Source organism: Macaca thibetana, chromosome 3 (assembly GCF_024542745.1).
Source record: "Macaca thibetana thibetana isolate TM-01 chromosome 3, ASM2454274v1, whole genome shotgun sequence".
Lineage (NCBI taxonomy): Eukaryota > Metazoa > Chordata > Mammalia > Primates > Cercopithecidae > Macaca > Macaca thibetana.
The window spans coordinates 136,613,420-136,631,122 of NC_065580.1; the positions used below are offsets into that span (position 1 = coordinate 136,613,420).

General features: G+C 52.3%; 3 protein-coding genes across 6 annotated transcripts in view; 1 reads left to right on the forward strand and 2 right to left on the reverse strand.

The window, feature by feature from the left end:
* Positions 1–3,443, reverse strand: part of GTF2IRD1 (GTF2I repeat domain containing 1) — a 228,559-nt gene extending 225,116 nt beyond the window's left edge. Inside the window, exon 1 of the mRNA XM_050783657.1 lies at positions 3,433–3,443. The gene's annotated coding sequence lies outside the window, so the exon portion shown is untranslated. The remainder of the gene's footprint in view (positions 1–3,432) is intronic.
* The window catches only part of ABHD11 (abhydrolase domain containing 11), a 997,569-nt gene that overhangs the window by 344,004 nt on the left and 635,862 nt on the right, over positions 1–17,703 (forward strand). The window lies entirely within an intron of this gene.
* CLIP2 (CAP-Gly domain containing linker protein 2) overlaps positions 1–17,703 on the reverse strand; it is a 113,056-nt gene that overhangs the window by 29,910 nt on the left and 65,443 nt on the right. For 3 of the 4 annotated variants that reach the window (XM_050783644.1, XM_050783646.1, XM_050783645.1), the window contains 5 exons: positions 15,526–15,739; positions 14,670–14,867; positions 13,011–13,114; positions 10,434–10,494; positions 2,662–2,766 (listed from right to left, as the gene is read on the reverse strand). In XM_050783644.1, coding sequence (XP_050639601.1) covers positions 2,662–2,766; positions 10,434–10,494; positions 13,011–13,114; positions 14,670–14,867; positions 15,526–15,739 — 682 coding nt within the window. The remainder of the gene's footprint in view (positions 1–2,661; positions 2,767–10,433; positions 10,495–13,010; positions 13,115–14,669; positions 14,868–15,525; positions 15,740–17,703) is intronic. The other variant, XM_050783647.1, reaches the window with a different exon arrangement.

A 17,703-nucleotide genomic window follows, 5' to 3' on the forward strand; every position in this document is an offset into this window, starting at 1 on the left:
AGAGGCCCTGCCCATCATAGCATCCAGAAAGATTCCCCTGGCTGTACCCCAAAGATTCAGAGCCAGCTGTCGCCACTCCTCTACCTAGGTGGCTTGGACAAATTGGTGGTTAAAAGAAACCACCTATTTGAGGTTACAGCTTTTTTTTTTTTTTTTTTTTGAGTCTCGCTCTGTCACGCAGGCTGGAATCTCAGCTCACTGTAACCTCCACTTCCCAGGTTCAAGCGATTCTCCTGCCTCAGCCTCCCGAGTAGCTGGGACTACAGGCACTCACCACCATGCGCCTGGGGAATTTTGGTATTTTTTGGTATAGATGGTGTGTCACCCTTTTGCCTACGCTGGTCTCAAACTCCAAGCCTCAAGTGATCCACCCGCCTTGGCCTCCCAAAGTGTTGGGATTATAGGTGTGAGCCACAGCGCCCAGCCTTTTTTTTTTTTTTTTTTAAGAGACATGGGTCTAGCTATGTTGCCCAAGCTGGAGTGCAGCCGCACAATAATAGCTCACTGCACCCTCAAATTGCTGGGCTCAAGCAATCTTCCTGCCTCAGCCTCAAGAGCAGCTGGGACTCTGTGGGCATGAGCCACCACGCCCAACTGAGTTAGTGCTTTGTATTTTTATTAAGAAATTTTTTTTTTGTTGTTAACATTCTTTTTGAAGAGCAGAGGCCAAAGTGAATTTTGCACTATCCTGCCCTAGGAAGGTCCCCAGCCAGGCGGCTGGCTGGAGGCAGTGGCCAAGAAGGGTCCAGTTTAATGCTTAAAGCAGAACAGGGTGCTCCCAGACCCATCTTTCAGCAAAAAACTCTTAAAGGCTCCATTCTCCAAAAAACCACCTTGATCACGTTGATGGTCATAGATACGAAAATGAGATATTTTCAAGCTTTAAATCTATTACAAGCTTTATACATTTTATTTCTGAAGGTATCCTTTAGTTCAATAAACCTATTTTTGTTTTGTTTTTTGGTTTTTGTTTTTTTTTGAGATGGAGTCTCACTCTCTTGCCCAGGCTGGAGCGCAGTGATGCAATCTCAGCTCACTCCACCTCCCTGGTTCAAATGATTCTCCTGTTTCAGCTTCTTAAGTAGCTGGGACTACAGGTGTGCACCACCCCGCCCAGTTAATTTTTGTATTTTTAATAGAAATGGGGTTTCACCATGTTGGTCAGGCTGGTCTTGAACTCCTGACCTCAGATGACCTCAGGTGATTCACCCACTTTGGCCTCCCAAAGCGCTGGGATTACAGGTGTGAGCCACCACGCCCAACCCTGTTTTTGTGTTTTCATCAGATTGAACCCTAGTTCAAGATGCATTTGGAGGGCTCCTGCCCATCCACAGTGACTGGGTCAGTTTGTGCGTTCAGTCTTCATGCACATGAGTGTGTACCGTACAAGCACATAGTCACTGAGCAATGGCCAGTGTGTGCAAATGGACCCTGTGTGTCTCCGGACACCTGCACACATGCAAACAACCACTTGTGCACTGAGGCCAACATGCAGAAACTGACCACTGCTCCTTCCACGCTACATAGTGTTTACCGGATGCTTTTCCAGTAATCACTTGCTGCCTGTTTTAGCTTCCTCTCAGGGGGACTGCTCGGGGGCCGGCTGGCTGTTCGGATGTGAATGCCTGCAGAGTGCTGGGTCCCAGGCGTGCATGGTAAGCCTGGAGGGGACTGCGGGGCCTGGAGCAGGGACTCAGAACCATGCCCTAGGACTCTGGAAGCCTCACCCACATGCAGAGCTGTTCCATGGCTCGGAACCCATCATAGCCCCATTCCCTGGGGACACCTCTGCTCCCCCAAAAGTCCCACCACTTCCTCAGCCCCAGGTCCTTCAGCCCAGCCCCTCCTGCCCCCATGTTTCAGGCTCTCTGGGTGAGAGAATCCGGGAAGAGATTTACAGTTCCTGACTCTTTCCTCTCCCCAGCCTCCTCAGCTGGGGAGGCAGGAGGCGTGGATCAGTGGTTTCTGGGTCTGCCTCCATAGGAGTGGGACATTCCCAGGGGTCCCAACACTTTATCGTGGCAATGCATTGGGGGGGGGAATGGGGGGTCTCGCAGAAAGTTCTCAGCTGCTGGGGCCATGAGCTGGGGAGCCAAGTCCCAAAAAACAAAGACCACCCCCGCCCCCCCAACTCCACCCCAATAAGCAACACTGAGCTGGGGAACATACACACATTTCTTTTTGTTTTGTTTTGTTTTTGAGGCGGAGTCTTGCTCTGTCACCCAGGCTGGAGTGCAGTGGCACGATCTCAGCTCACTGCAACCTCTACCTCCCGGGTTCAAGCGATTCTCCTGCCTCAGCCTCCCAAGTAGCTGGGATCATGGGCATGAGCCACCACGCCCAGCTAATTTTTGTATTTTTAGTAGAGATGGGGTTTCACCATGTTGGCCAGGCTGGTCTCGAACTCCTGACCTCAGGTGATCCACCCTCCTTGGCCTCCCAAAATGCTGGGATTACAGGCGTGAACCACCGCGCCCGGCCACATAAGCACATTTCTAAATCTTGACTTCCCTCCTCCAAGGGGATGCAAAAGAAAAAAAAAAAAAGATGATAGCAGCTAAAGAAAGAGAGTCAATAATGAAACAGAGAAGCCGGAGAGGGCATCAAAGGGCAAGGTGGCTGGCGGGCCAGGCGGGTGCGGTGGCGCGGTGGTGCGGTTACCCTGTTGTCCGCTAATTCTCGGAGCAGCCGCTCGGCCTGCGCCTTCTCCAGTAGCAGGCTCTGTTCCAGCTCCCCAATGCGCGCGTGCTCCAGCTGCGTCTGGGTCTGGTCCACCCAGGGTGGACACGGTGGGGGGTGGGGGGCGGGGACGCAGGGAGGGGGGCACAGGGAAGAAGAAGCCGGAGAGAGAGAGAAAGAAAGAGAGAGAGAGAGAGAGGAGGCGTCATCTTCCGTGAACAAGGCGAGGAGAGTAGATTCATGAGCCAGAATTGCTCAGGGAAAGAGAGAGTCTGGGGAGGCGAGGGGCGTGGGGCCTGATGCCCACCCCTTGCTGTGTCCCGGCTGGGTCAGTGCAGGGCGGGGGGTGGGCTGCAGCCATCCTCCCTCGCCGGCCCCTGCTTGGGGTAGCAATGGGCACCTCGCTTCTTTTCTGTCACCCCCCCACCCCCAACTAGCAGCCCTTGACCTTGAAGGTCCTCTTCAAGGACCTGCTCCTGGAGAGGGGCCCATCCTGTTCCTGTTCCCCTGCAGGCTGTCACTGGTTGTAGGCAAAGCATCCTGTACATAGGAGAACCCCAGGATGAGGAATAAATAAAGGACCCTGGGATTCCCGCTCGACGTCCCCCCAGGACTGTGCTAAAAGTGCAAGAACCCATAACACGAAAGATGTTTCCAAAACATACCCGAGCCCTCGCGATTCTCTTGGCCCCAGCCTCCTTGGTGGAGGCTGGGCTGTGCCTCCCACCACCGGGCCCCATTGGTGCCCACCCCCCCCCCCCGGACCCCACAGAGGACGCCTGGTCTCCATAAATCACAAGGGCACTTTGTCCCAGCTCGACAATATCCGCTTCATCTGCTGACAAAGGCCAGCATTCTCAGGGTGTCAAGACTGGCTTTTGCATTTCACATAACAGATCTTGGAAGGGAAGCTGGGGAGGGTGAGGACATTTGGAGCGGTTTGGAAACCCAAGTTCATCTTAGGGAGAAGCCAGAGGGTCCTCTTTATACTCCAGGAGAGAAGGGGTTAAAGCAGCTACAGGGCAATTCTGAAGGGGCGGGGCTTAGCGAAACAGCATCTAGGTGTGAAACCTGTAATAAAACCCCGGAAGCTTGTCTATTGGTGAAGGTGTAAACGGACACCACCTGATTAGAAATACTCCTGCAATTCATTAAGAGACATTGAGATGATTATGTCCTTTGGCCTATTTTATTTCTTGAATTTTCCTTAAGGAACAACAAAAAAAGGTTCTCCCTCTCCTCCTTCCGTTTCTCTCTCTCCCCTCTCCTTCCCACTTTCTCTTCTTTCTCCCCACCCCACCCCCATCTCTCTTCCTCCTTCTTTCTTTATCCCTCTCTCCTACCCTCTCTCTTTCCATTCCCCTCCCTGTCTCTCTCCTTCCCTCGTTTTCTCCCCCTCCCCTTCTCTTCCCCCCAACCCCCCCGCCTTCCTCTCTCCCCTCTCTGTCTCCCTCCCTCTCTCTTTCTCTCCTCTCCCTCCCTCCCCGGCCTCTCCCGCCTCCCTCCTGGCAGTGTGTTCCAGTGCCAACAAGAAGTCAGCCTGTCTCTTCCAGAAAATCACAAGCTCCATCCCAGCCACCCCATCCCCATCGGTGGGGACAACAGCCCTGCCTGGAACCTTCATAGATGGTGCATGATCCTACGCACTGAACCAGTAGCCCGCACAGGCAAGAAAAAGCCTCCAGCTTCCCAGTTTCAAGGGCAACTTCATTTGGTCCCACTCCAAAGGACTCCTCCTCTCACTTTCTTTCTTTTGTTGAGACAGAGTTTCCCTCTTTCACCCAGGCTGGAATGCAGTGGTGCAATCTCGGCTCACTACAACCTCCACCTACCAGGTTCAAGTGATTCTCCAGCCTCAGCCTCCCAAGTAGCTGGGATTACAGGTGCCTACCATGACGCCCAGCTAATTTTTGTATTTTTGAGTAGAGATGGGGTTTCACCATGTTGGCTGATCTCCAACCCCTGACCTCAGATGATCTGCCTGCCTCACCCTCCCAAAGTGCTGGGATTACAGATATGAGTCACCACGCCTGGCCCCTCAAAGGGTTTATATTCTGGGGGTGGAGGGGGATGCAAACCATAAAAGAACAGTGAAGATCACTCCAGATTGTGATTTGCACTATGAACAGAGCACTGGGGAGAGAGTAACTGGAATGAAGGTGAAATAGAGGAAACATGTAATTTACCAGTGAGTCCTGAAGGACAAGGACTCCTTGTACAAGGCAGGCGCCAGAGGAAGAGGCGCAAGTGTTTCAGGCAGGGGAACTAGCGTGTACAAAAGCTCAGAGGCAAGACACAACTTCTGGTGTTCCAGAAACAGAAAAGCCTGGTGTATGATAACTTAGGGGCAGGGGTGTGAGACAGGGCTGGGACAACATGGTGGGGGGGGCGGGGGGGTTTGGGCCCTGGGGGTCTTCTCTGCTTCTCTGGCCCACTCTACAGAGCCTAGATGATATTAAATGTCACAGTGCTAGATGTGTCAGCAGGAAAGGGGCAGGATCTGATTTACATTTTTATTTTTAAATTATAATTATTTTTTTCGAGGCAGAGTCTCGCTCTGTCACCCAGGCTGGAGTGCAGTGGTGGAAGCCTGGCTCAGCAACCTCAGCCTCCTGGGTTCAAGCGATTCTCCTGCCTCAGCCTCCCAAGTAGCTGGAATTACAGGTGAGTGCCACCATGCCCAGCTAATTTTTGTATTTTTAGTAGAGATGGGGTTTCTCCATGTTAGCCAGGCTGGTTTGGAGTTCCTGACCTCGAATGATCCACCCACCTTGGCTTCCCAAAGTGCTGGGATTACAGGCGTGAGCCACTACACCCAGCCATATTTTTTAACTTTTTATTTATTTATTTTTAGAGATGGGGTCTTGCTCTGTCACCCAGGCTGGAATGCAGTGGCGCCATCATAGTTCACTGTAGCCTCAACCTCCTGGACTCAGAGGATCCTCCTGCCTCAGCCTCCTAAGTAGCTGGGACTACACACATGTGCTACCATGCCTGGTGAATTTTTTATTTTATTTATTTTGTTTCTTTGTTTCTACTTGTTTCTGAGACAGAGTCTCACTCTGTTGCCCAGGCTGGAGTGCAGTGGCATGATCTTGGTTCACTGCAACCTCCGCCTCCTGGGCTCAAGTGATTCTCCTGCCTCAGCTTCCTGAGTAGCTGGGATTACTGGTGCCCACCACCACGCCCAGCTAATTTTTGTATTTTTAGTAGAGACAGGGTTTCACCATGTTGGCCAGGCTGGTCTGAATCTCCTGACCTCAAGTGATCCACCCGCCTTGGCCTCCCAAAGTGCTGGGATGATAGGCGTGAGCCACTGCACCCAGTCAGAATACTTTAATTTTTGTGGAGATGGGGTCTCACTATGCTGCCCAGACTGGTCTCTAACTCCTGGCCTCAAGTAACCCTCCCACCTCTACCTCCCAAGTATTGGGATTGCAGGTGTGAGCCACCGCACCCGGTCTGATTTACATTTTAAAAATATTTGGCCATATGACGTCTGGGATGTGGGGGGGGCCCTGGGTCAGGGCATGCCTGAAATAAGACTGGCGGTGAGTTGGTAACTGTTGAAGCTGAGTGATGAGTAAATGAAAGGTCATTATACTGTCTTCTCTATTTTTGTATAGGCTTAAAATTTTCCAACATTAAAAATGAAAAAGATACTTAAAAAAAAGACTAGATTCAGTGTGGAGAATGGACTTTGGAGGAACAGAAGACTAAGGAGAGGGCTATCTATGGCATGGTGCTGGGGCCTGGCCCAGGGAGGCAGCTGTGGGGATGTGCGTCATTTTGGAGACAAGGTCAAAAGGAATTTTTTGTTTTCTATTTTTTTAATTGTTTAACTTTTATTTTATTTATATTTATTTATTTATTTTTGAGACGAGTCTCATACTGTCGCCCAGGCTGGAGTGCAATGATGCAATCTCAGCTCACTGCAAGCTCCGCCTCCCAGGTTCAAGCAATTCTCCTATCTCAGCCTCCTGGGTAGCTGGGATTACAGGCGCCCACTACCACGCCCGGCTAATTTTTTGTATTTTTAGTAGAGATGGGGTTTCACTATGTTGGTCAGGCTGGTCTCAAACTCCTGACCTCATGATCCGCCCGCCTTGGCCTCCCAAAGTGCTGCGATTACAGACGTGAGCCACCACGCCCGGCCTTTATTTTTTGAGACAAGGTCTTGCTCTTGCTTTGTTGCCCGGGCTGGAGTGCAGTGGTGTGATCACAGCTCACTGCAGCCTCAGCTGTCCGGGCTCAAGCGATCTTCTCACTTCAGCCTCCCAAGTAGCTGGGACCATAGGTATGCATTACCACACCTGGATAATTTTTCCATTGTTGGTAGAGACAAGGTTTCCCTATGTTGCCCAGGCTGGTCTCAAACTCCTGGGCTTAATCAATCCTCCCGCCCTGGCTTCCCAAAGTGCTTGGATTACAAGCATGTGCCACCATGCCTGCCTTATTTTTTTATATTTTTTGTAGAAACAGGGTCTTGCTATGTTGCCCAGGCTGGTCTCAAACTCCTGGGCTCAAGCAATCTTCCTGTATCAGGCTCCCAAAGCAGTGGGATTACAGGCGTGAGCCACCATGCCCAGCCAACTGTGTGGATTTGGGGGCCAATTCCTGAGATGGGAACTGTAAGGGGGGTGGTGTTAGGGGAGGCCTGGATAGATGTAGTTAGGACATGTTCCATTTGGGCTGCAGTTCTGGGTTGAATAGTATCCTCTTAAATTTCATGCCCACTCAGAACCTCAGGATGTGACCTTAGCCAGCCATGGTGGTTCACACCTATAATCCCAGAATTTTGAGAGGCTAGGGTGGGAGGATCGCTTGAGCTCAGAAGTTTGAGACCCGCCTGGACAATATAGTGAGATCCCATCTCTATAAAAATCAAACAAAATAAAGAACGAATGTGACCTTGTTTGGAATAGGGTCTTGCACATGTAGTTAGTTAAAATGAGGTCATATTGGATTAGGATTGGATTAGAGTGGGCCCTAAATCCAGTGACTGCTGTCTCCATAAGATGGTCAAGTGAAGTGCCACAAAGGGAAGGTGGCAAAGTGACAGGAGGCAGGGACTGGCCTGATGCAGTTATACAGGCCAAGGAGCACCAAAAGCTGCTGGCAATCCTACTGGAAGTTAGATTGGAATAGATTCTCCAACACCTTGATTTCAGACTTTTTTTTTTTTTCTTTTTTTGAGAAGGAGTCTCATCTGCTGTCCAGGCTGAAGTGCAGTGGTGCAATCTCGGCTCACCGTAACCTCCGCCTCCCGAGTTCAAGTGATTCCCCTGCCTCAGCCTCCAGACTAGCTGGGATTACAGGCGCCCACCACCATGCCCAACTAATTTTGTATTTTTAGTAGAGACAGTATTTCACCACGTTGGCCAGGCTGGTCTAGAACTCCTGACCTCAAGTGATCCACCCGCTTTGGCCTCCCAAAGTGTTGGGATTATAGGCATAAGCCACCATGCCCAGCCTTGATTTTAGACTTCTGGCTTCCAGAACTGCGAGGGCATATGTTTGTGTTGTTTTAAGCCACACATTTGCGGCCGTGCGTTACTGCAGCCCCAGGAAATTGATACAGGTGCTTACTCCTTCCTCAATTGGGTGGAGATGTCAAGTGGGCATGGTAGAGGGAGCTTGGGGAAGACCGTGGGACTCATAGGGGCTCATCCAGGGCACGGAGGCCACAGTCTGGAAGCTCTCAGGGTGAGTGTGGACAAGAGGTGAAGGGCCTGGGACTGAGCTCTTGGATGGGCCAGTGTTCAGAGAACAGGAAGGAGGAGCAGCCAGCAGAAGAGGCGGGGGAGTTGGAATGGGGCCTTCTCATTGTGCAGCTGGGGGAGTGTGGACAGGAGGGAAGACCATGAGCCTGATAAACTCCTGGAGAGTTCTGCAATAAAGACAGGCAGAGAGGTGGGGCGATAAAGCTGGAGGGGACCAGGAGGTCAAGGAGGGGCTCTGGTTTTTATTTCTGACTTTTAAGATGGGTGGAGGCCAGATGTGATGGCTCACGCATGTAATCCCAGCCCTTTGGGAGGCCGAGGCAGGAGAATTGCTTGAGCCTAGGAGTTTGAGACCCACTTGGGCAACATAGCGAGACCCCGCCTCTACAAAAAAAAAAAAAAAAAAAAAATTAGCCGGGTGTGGGGACACACGCCTGTAGTCCCAGCTACTTGAGAGGCTGAGGCAAAGCCTCACTTGAGCCCAGGAAGTGGAGGCTTCAGTGAGCCCAGATCATGCCACTGTACTCCAGCCTGGGCAACAGAGTGAGATCCTGTCTCCAAAAAAAAAAAAAAAGGGGTGGGGATGAAGGGATGAGTGGGACTTTGGTCATTTTGCCTTCTGGTTGCCATGAATATGATCACAATTCAGTTTGGTACAATAAAACGTCAAGTGGGGATTCTGCAACCCTTTGGACTGAATTAGCTGTCTGTCACTGTCTGTCCCGCCCTCTGCCTCTCCCAGCCAGGGCCGATTGGATCCGGGGTGGACCCCTATCCAGAGCCAGCCAGCCCATTGGCTACCACTAGGACCAATCAGAGCCTCTCTGGATGACAGCTGGTAGGTAGTGGGCGGGGCTGGGAGAAGAGCAAGCTGGGAGACACAGTGGGAAACAGACAGGAGCCTGACCCCAGACACAGATGGGAGGGAGGCGCTGAGTAAGGGGCACATGGATAGGCTTAGCTCCTGATGCTGCTTCTGGCTTCAGTCCCCTGAACGGCCTGCCCTGCTGTGACCTTTCCTACAGTAGCCCTTCAGTAAGCCCCCATGTTGACTGCAGCTGGCACAGGGGGTCTCTGTTCCTGGCAAACACAGGTGCTTTTCCCACAACCCCATCCAACCCCTGCAGGAGAGCAGCTGCCAATGGAAAAGTCAGCCAGGAGCAACCACATGGCCTGCCCCTTGGCTAAGAGGGAAACTTAATTAGAACATGCCGAGCTGGGCTGAGGCTCTGACGCCGGGTTGTGCCCCAACATCCTTTTTTTTTTTTTTTTTTTTTTTTTTTTTTTTTTGAGACAGTCTCACCAAAAAAAAAAAAAAAAAAAAAGCAAAACCAAAAAACCAAAAAACAAACAAACAAAAAAAACAGGTGCAATCATAGCTCACTGGAGCCTCCATCTCCCAGACTCAAGCGATCCTCTAGCCTCAGCCTCCCCAAGTAGCTGGGACCACAGGTGCACATAACCAAGCTCGGCTAACTTTTTAAATTTTTTGTAGAGATGGGGTCTTGCTATGTTGCCCAGGCTGGTCTTGAACTCCTGGGCTCAAGTAATCCTCTGCCTTGGCCTCCTGAAGTGCTGGGATTATAGGTGTGAGCCACCACGCTCAGCTCCATTGGTCTCTGAGCCTCAGTTTTCCTACCTACAAATTCTGTGACTCAGCAAGCTACTTTCAGCCAAAATTTTACCTAGAATCCAAGATGAACGAAGGGGCACCTTTAGGGCTATTGCCTAAGAAGAAGGGACAGGAGACCTCAGCCACTCTATCCTGGGGCCCAGCCCTCCATCTGCCCTGCCCTGGGTTCATCCTGCCCACCCCATCCAGCTGCTGACATGGGGAGCACAGCTTCCCTGGGGGGCTCCTGGGGCTGAGCCACTCACACCTCAGACACTAGACCTTTGATCCTTCCCCATTTCCCCGCGACCAGCCCCTTCCCCCAGGGTCCTGGAGTTGCTGCTGGACCTCATGACCATCTGCCCTAGCAAGGGCCAGGCACTGGTGCTAAGAGTGCCCAGGGAAGGGGCCTCTGTTACCTCCAGGTCTCCCTTGGTGATGGACTCCTCCTCCACGCGGAACTGCAGATCCTCCACCTTCCTGCAGGGGAGGGAAAGAGGCGGCTGACCTGGCTTTGCCCAGAGCAACAGGATTCACCGAGTGAGCAACAGCAGAGAAGAGGCGAGGCCATCAGAATGGCCCAGAGTCCAGAGGTGAGGCCATCAAAATGGTCCACAGTCCTGGAAAACTCTAGACCTCCCAACCTGCTGTCCTGCACTCTAGGAAAAACCACAAATAACTCCAGAATGGGAGTGTTTAAGGCAACACCCTTCCTCCTCAGGGTGGGGGGAAATAAAATAAAGGACAGGGTGGCCCGGGGATGTGAGTGACAACACTGTTTTCTTTCCTTTCTTCCTTCCTTCCCTTCCCCTTCCCCTTCCTCCCTCCCTCCCTCCCTCCCTCCCTCCCTCTCTCTCTCTCCGTCTTTCTTTTTGACAGAGTCTCGCTCTGTTGCCCAGGTTGGAGTGCAGTGGCGTGATCTCGGCTTACTGAAGCCTTTGCCTCCCGGGTTCAAGCGATTCTCCTGCCTCAGCTTCCCAAGTAGCTGGGATTACAGGCATGCGCCACTGGGCATACAACCTCAATACAAAATTCTTGTATTTTTAGTAGAGACGGGGTTTTGCCATGTTGGCCAGACTGGTCTCAAACTCCTGGCCTCAACTGATCCGCCCACTTCAGCCTCCCAAAGTGCTGGGATTACAGGCGTGAGCCTCCACGCCCAGCCGACAACGCTGTTTTCATCACTGCGGGGAACAGACACCTACCACAAGGAACAACCTGTGGGGAGGAAGAAAAGGAGAGGGGGAAAGTGGGCTCCCTTTGCTGTTGACCCCGTTCTCATCACAGGCCTCAACATTGGGGGCCAGAGGCCCAATCCCCACTCCCAGGACTGCCCCTGGATGTGGAATGTCCAGGCATCCAGGGCTGCCCTCAAGGAGACACACTCAGCCACACACCTGTCAAGACAGCACAGGGAAGAGACACAGGTCCACTCCACCTTACAGCCACACATAGGAGCTCAAAGCTGGGCCAGGCACGGTGGCTCACGCCCATAATCCCAAAACTTTGGGAGGCCCAGGCACGCGGATCACCTGAGGTTGGGAGTTTGAGACCAGCCTGACCAACATGGAGAAACTCTGTCTCTACTAAAAATACAAAATTAGCCAGGCATGGTGGTGCATGCCTGTAATCTCAGCTACTCAGGAGGCTGAGGCAGGAAAATCGCTTGAACCCAAGAGACAGAGGTTGCGGTGAGCCGAGATTGCGCCATTGCACTCCAGCCTGGGCAACAAGAGCAAAACTCTGTCTCAGAAAAAAAAAAACAAACAAAAAATCAAAGCTGCTCTTCCTAGGGCTTCCTAACAGCTCTCAGCATAGCAATGAGGAATGAGGCCCAGAGAGGGCAAGCGACCTGCCCAAGGCCACACAGCAAGCACAGGACAATGCAGAGACTTCCACCCAGGCCCCTTCTGAACACAACTCCATGATGCCTTCAAGATCTGTGTTTGTGACTGAGCACAGTGGCTCATGCCTGTAATCCCAGCTACTTAGGAGGCTGAGGCAGGAGAATCACTTGAACCTGGGAGGTGGAGATTGCAGTGAGCCGAGATCGCACCACTGCACTCCAGCCTGGGCAACAAGAGCAAGACTCCATCTAAAAGAAAGAAGGGAGGGAAGGAAGAAAGGGAGGGAGGGAGGGAGGGAGGGAAGGAAGGAGGAAGGAAACAAAAAACAAAAAAACCCAAAAACAAAAACCCCAGGACAGGAGCTGTGAGCTCCACCCACGGTCTCAGCCCTGGGTTGGGGAGGGGCGCACTGTGTGAACAGTGGAGGGGTGGGACATTTAACCTTCTTCCTGGCGCATGGCTCCCCAGGGACACCTGGTGTGATAACCAAACTCCCTTCCATCGCTGCCAGCTATTATCTTCTCAATATTCTGCTGGAGAGTGCAGGAACAGTGAACTCTATGCAATGAACAAATGTGGTGTTCCAAGGCCGGGTGCGACAGTTCATGCCTGCACTTTGGGAGGCCGAGGAGGGTGGATAGCCTGAGGTCAGGAGTTCGAGACCAGCCTGGCCAACGTGCCCAAACCCCATCTCTACAACAAATACAAAAATGAACCAGGTGTGGTGGGGGACGCCTGTGGTCCCAGCTACCCAGGAGGCTGAGGTGGGAGGATCGCTTCAACCCGGGAGGTCAAGCCTGCAGTGAGCTGTGATCGTGGCTCTATACTCCAGCCTGGTGAGACCCTGTTTCAAAAAAAGTTTAAATATGTGGTATCCCTCTGTGCCTGGCACCGTGCTGGGTGCTTTACTCCAGTTGTCTGAAGAGTTCTCCCAACGGCCTGCAGAAGACAGGACCAGTACCTCACTTTACAGATGGGAAGACTGAGGCCCAAGAGCTCATGTCACCAGTCCAGGGTGACACAGCCAGGTGGTGGCAGGGGCAGGACTGGAACCTGGGTCTGCAGTTCCCAAACCTGCCCTCTTCCTCATCCTCCTTAAGGGGGATCAGGGAGAATGTCCTCCCAGGGTGAGGGTGGGCCAGCACGTACCTCCTCTCCTCCTCCAGCTGGTTGGACAGGTCCACCTTCTCCTTCCGCACGCTCTCCACCAGCAACCGGGCTCGCTGCAGCTTCTCCTCGGCTTCTGCAACATACTGAGCCCCCGAGGAAGGCCAAAATGGGGTCAGCATGCTCCGGGGTGTGGGGCCCAGGTTGGGGGTGTAGTGGCAGAGAGGCAAGGAGCCAGGCCTGGAACCCCCAGTCACCCCGACTTCCCTGCTGGCACCTGCCGGGCATGCACAGTGGGCCTAGGTGTGAAGGAAGGGACCCAGCAGGAAAAAGAGAGGCAGAGGCAAGACCCTCAGGCCCGCCTGCCCTCAGTACCTGCCACCCACCCTCAACCCACAAGAGCCTAAGACCTGTTATCTTGCAAACCTGTTGTCTTGTCTGTGCCTCATCAAAGCACAGCCATGACCTTGGCCTTATTAATCCTGGCATCCAAGGAGGGGCAAGCCAGACCCCAGATGGGGACAGAGGCCCAGGAGAGAGCTCTCCCACGGGAGACAAACATCAGAGAAAAAAACAGACACAAGACAGCAGCAACCCCAAGGCCTGGGGCAGTGAGTCACTTCCCTGAAATACAACCCTAGAATCTGCTCAAAAGAATAATCTGAAATATAGACAGTCATACATTAAAAAATATATGTACTGCAGTGGTATGTAGAAAGAGTGAAAAACTGGCTGAGTGCGGTGGCTCACGCCTGTAATCCCAGTATTTTGGGAGGCCGAGGCGGGCAGATCACTTGAGGCCAGGAGTTCGAGATCAGCCTGGCCAACATGGTGAAACCCCGTCTCTACTAAAAATACAAAAATTAGATTAGCTGGGCCCGGTGGCACACACCTGTAGTCCCAGTTACTAAGGAGGCTGAGGCAGGAGAATTGCTTGAATCCAGGAGGCGGAGGGTGCAGTGATCCAAGATCGCGTTACTGCACTCCAGCCTGGGTGACAGAGTGAGACTTTGTCTCAAAAAAAGTGAAAAATTGGAAATAATCTAAACAGCAGGGACTAGTCACATCAGATGTCATTAAGGACAAAGCCTGTGATAGATGGCAATGCAGACATCAAGGTGGGGAAGAGGCGGGACACGTGGCTCATGCCTGTAAAAATTGCACTGCTTTGCAAGACCAAGGTAGGAGAGTCACTTGAGGTCAGGAGTTTCAGACAAGACTGGGCAACATAGCAAGACCCCATCTCCACAGAAAAATACAAAACTTAGCTGGGCATGGTGGCATTTGCCTGTAATCCCAGCTACTCAAGAAGCTGAGGCAGGAGAATCACTTGAACCGAGGAGGTGGGGGTTGCAGGGAGCTGAGACTGCACCACTACACACCAGCCTGGGCGACACAGCGAGACTCCGTCAAAAAAAAAAAAGAAAGAAAAAAAGAAAATAAATAATAAAAAAGCAAGATATACAAGCTTGTAGCCAGATTCTGAAAGTAGGTGTACGTTTCCTTATACATAGGCAGAAAAGACTGGAAGGAAATTCACCAGGTCACTGAGGCTTATCTGTGGAAAGCAGGGGATGGGAACTGCTTGTGTTATCTTCATATTTCTCTGCACCCACCCCATCCAGGGTCTCCGCTCTGAGTGGGTGAGACTCTATGAGACTGGCTGGAGAAGCTCCACCCCTAGCCCCACCTGCCACTCACCTGCTCATGCTGTGCCTTGAGCAGGGCGATCTCCTTCTCTACCTCGCAGATGTGGCTCGTGGCCTTGGCCACCTCGGCCCGTTCCAGGTCTCGTTCGGCCAGCAGCTGCTCAATGTGCTGCTGCTTCTCCTTCAGTGCCTCCTGCAAGGCTGTGGTGCCCGAGATCTTGCGGGCGTAGCGTGAAGAGGTCTCTGTGAGCTGCAGGAAGGTGTGCGTGCAGGTGGGTCTCAGGGATCTGAAGCACTGTGGGGCAGGCTCGCTCTGTCCAGCCTAACCTACAGCAACGCAGCAGGTGGGGGGCCCAAGTGCCTTGACTCCCAGGGTCCTGCTCTTCCTCTGCCAGTACTCTGACATCCTGGACCCTGCAGACTCACCCAGCGGGAAATCCTGATGTTTGAGATTCAGGAAATTCCCCATCTCAGAAGAGTCAGCTCCTGATAGCCAGAGCCTCTGACTTCCTCACTTTGGCCACTTTTTCCCAGGACAAGAGGAACCTCCAACCCTAGACTGGGTTTGGACAGAATGCCCTCTGCCCATAGCCACCGAGCAACTTCCTCTTTTCCCTTCATCCAGGGTTTGATGCCAACCTTTCTGAACCCCTTGCCCTGCATCTGTATAACCCTCCTTAACTTCCAGAGAAAAGCTTAGGCTTCCAATAAATCAGTTATATAAAAATGACAATAAACATAAATGGCTCAATTTTCCCTATTAAAAGATATGCACTTTCTACTTTGTTCAAAAATCCCAAACTGGAACTAGAGTAAGTCAGGAGCAGATCAGAACACCTGGATCTCTGTACATCCTCACCCCTCCCAAACACACACCAGAGAATCCCCTTCTGCAGCCCCACCCTCACCAGGCCACTGCGGCTGGGCCGACCCCCCACGGAGGAGGCCACAGAGCTGACGGAGCTGATGGAGGAACTGCTGGGACTGTGGGTCAGTGCTGACACACCCATGGCCATACGCTTGGTCTTCTTGGCCTTGGCTGGGCTGGTAGACGGGAAGCCGATACGGATCACCTTGTGGATGGGCGCGAAGAGACCAAACTTGGGTGGGCACTGGAAGTACCTGTGGAAGCAGGAGAGACCCACGCTGCTGTCACGGCCCCAAAGCCTGGAGCCTCCCCTGCCTCTTCTGCCTCTTCAGAGCCCAGCAGAAAAAGAGAAAGACACCTCCTTGGGGTCCATGTGGAAAGACACTCCAAGGTGGAAATCTTCCAGGTGGATAGATAGGACTCTCAGAAAAAGGATAGAGGTGAGTAGGGTCTGAGAGTCTCTGCAGCTGTGAACAGCCAACGAGGATACTCTTGGAAGTAGGAAATAATTACTGGGACCCACTTTGTGCCAGTCTTTTTAAATGAATGCTCATCTCCATCCCCCAAAGTTATCTACATTCACAAATGAGAAAATTTAGGTTCAGAGAGGTTAAATAACTTGCCCACAGTCACACAGCTGGTTACATAGCAAAGCTGAGACTGGTCCTCCAGTCTGCTGGGTTCCAAAGCCCACTAAGGTTGGCTCCCACGACTGTTCAGAGACCCCAGCCACAGCTACAGCCCCACTCTCAGGCTACCCTCAGACCACTCCCAGAATGAAGGAATCCCATCAGCTCTCTGCCCACAAAGTCCCTGTATGGAGAAGCAAAAGCTTGAAAGAGAAACCTTGGGGTGGCGTGGGTACTGCTGTCCAATCCACCCCTGAATTCTGAAAGCAAAAGTGAGTCAAGAGAAACATTCATCTTGCAAACAGGAAGGCAAAGCATTGTTATGGAAACCCCGGATTCCCGTCTTCTCTCAAGACCTCTCTGGTCACGGATTCCACACTGGACCACGAGAATTGGGCCCAACCAGTGTTTTTCTTTCGTTCGAAACAGGGTCTGGCTCTGTCACCCAGGCTGGAGTGCAGCGGTGCAATCATAGCTCACTGCAGCCTCAGCCTCCTGGGTTCATGCAATCCTCCCATCTCAGCCTCCCAGGTAGCTGAAACCACAGGCGTGTGCCACCATGCCCAGTTAATTTTTGTATCTTTTGTAGAGATGGGGTTTTGCTATGTTGTCCAGGCTAGTCTTTAACTGCTGGCTTCAAGTGATCCAGCCTCAGTCTCCCAAAGTGCTGGGATTACAGACGTGAGTCACCATGCCTGGTCCCCATTCAGCTTCTGATTCACCTTAAAACTGCCACCTTATCCTGCCTTTTCCCACCTCCAGGTCTTTGTTCATTCTGTGCTCTCAGCCCCTACCTAGCATAATCCCTCTCAAGCCTCTTCCAAAAGGAAACCCTACCTTCTTGCAAGGCCTGGCCCAAGCCTGGCTCTTCCCCTGTGCCATGGTGACCACTCTGTTCAGAGCAGTCACAGCCTCATCTCAACCACAGAATCCAGTCCAGGGACTGCACAGGGACTCAGGTAGCCTCACCTTAGTCCACACCTGTGACAGACATGGTCCACTTACCACATCACTCCTCCACCCACCATGAGCCCAGACACAGCCTCAGATCCTCCTAACCCAGCAACGCCAGCAGTCAACTCCTTTTCATCAGAGATGGTATGAGACCTGGAACCCATCTGTGAGGCCTGCCTTTGGCCATATAGCACTGGGCACTGTTTGATTATTTCATGTGTCATTCAGGGGACCCCAATGCCAGATGGCAGGGACTGCTGCCTTGCCCTTTTTTTTTCTTTTTTTTTTTTGACAGTCTTGCTCTGTTGCCCAGGCTGGAATGCAACGGCGTGATCTCAGCTCACTGCAACCTCCGCCTCCCAGGTTCCAGCAATTCTCATGCCTCAGCCTCCCAAGTAGCTGGGACTACAGGTGCACGCCACCATGCCATGCCTGGCTAATTTTTTTGAGACAGAGTCTCGCTCTGTCACCCAGGCTGGAGTGCAGTGGTGTGATCGTGGCTTACTGCAACCTACTCCTCCCCCATTCAAGCGATTCTCATGCCTCAGCCACCCAAGTAGCTGGGATTACAGGTGTGTGCCACCACACCCAGCTAATTTTTTGTATTTTTAGTAGAGACAGGGTTTCACCATGTT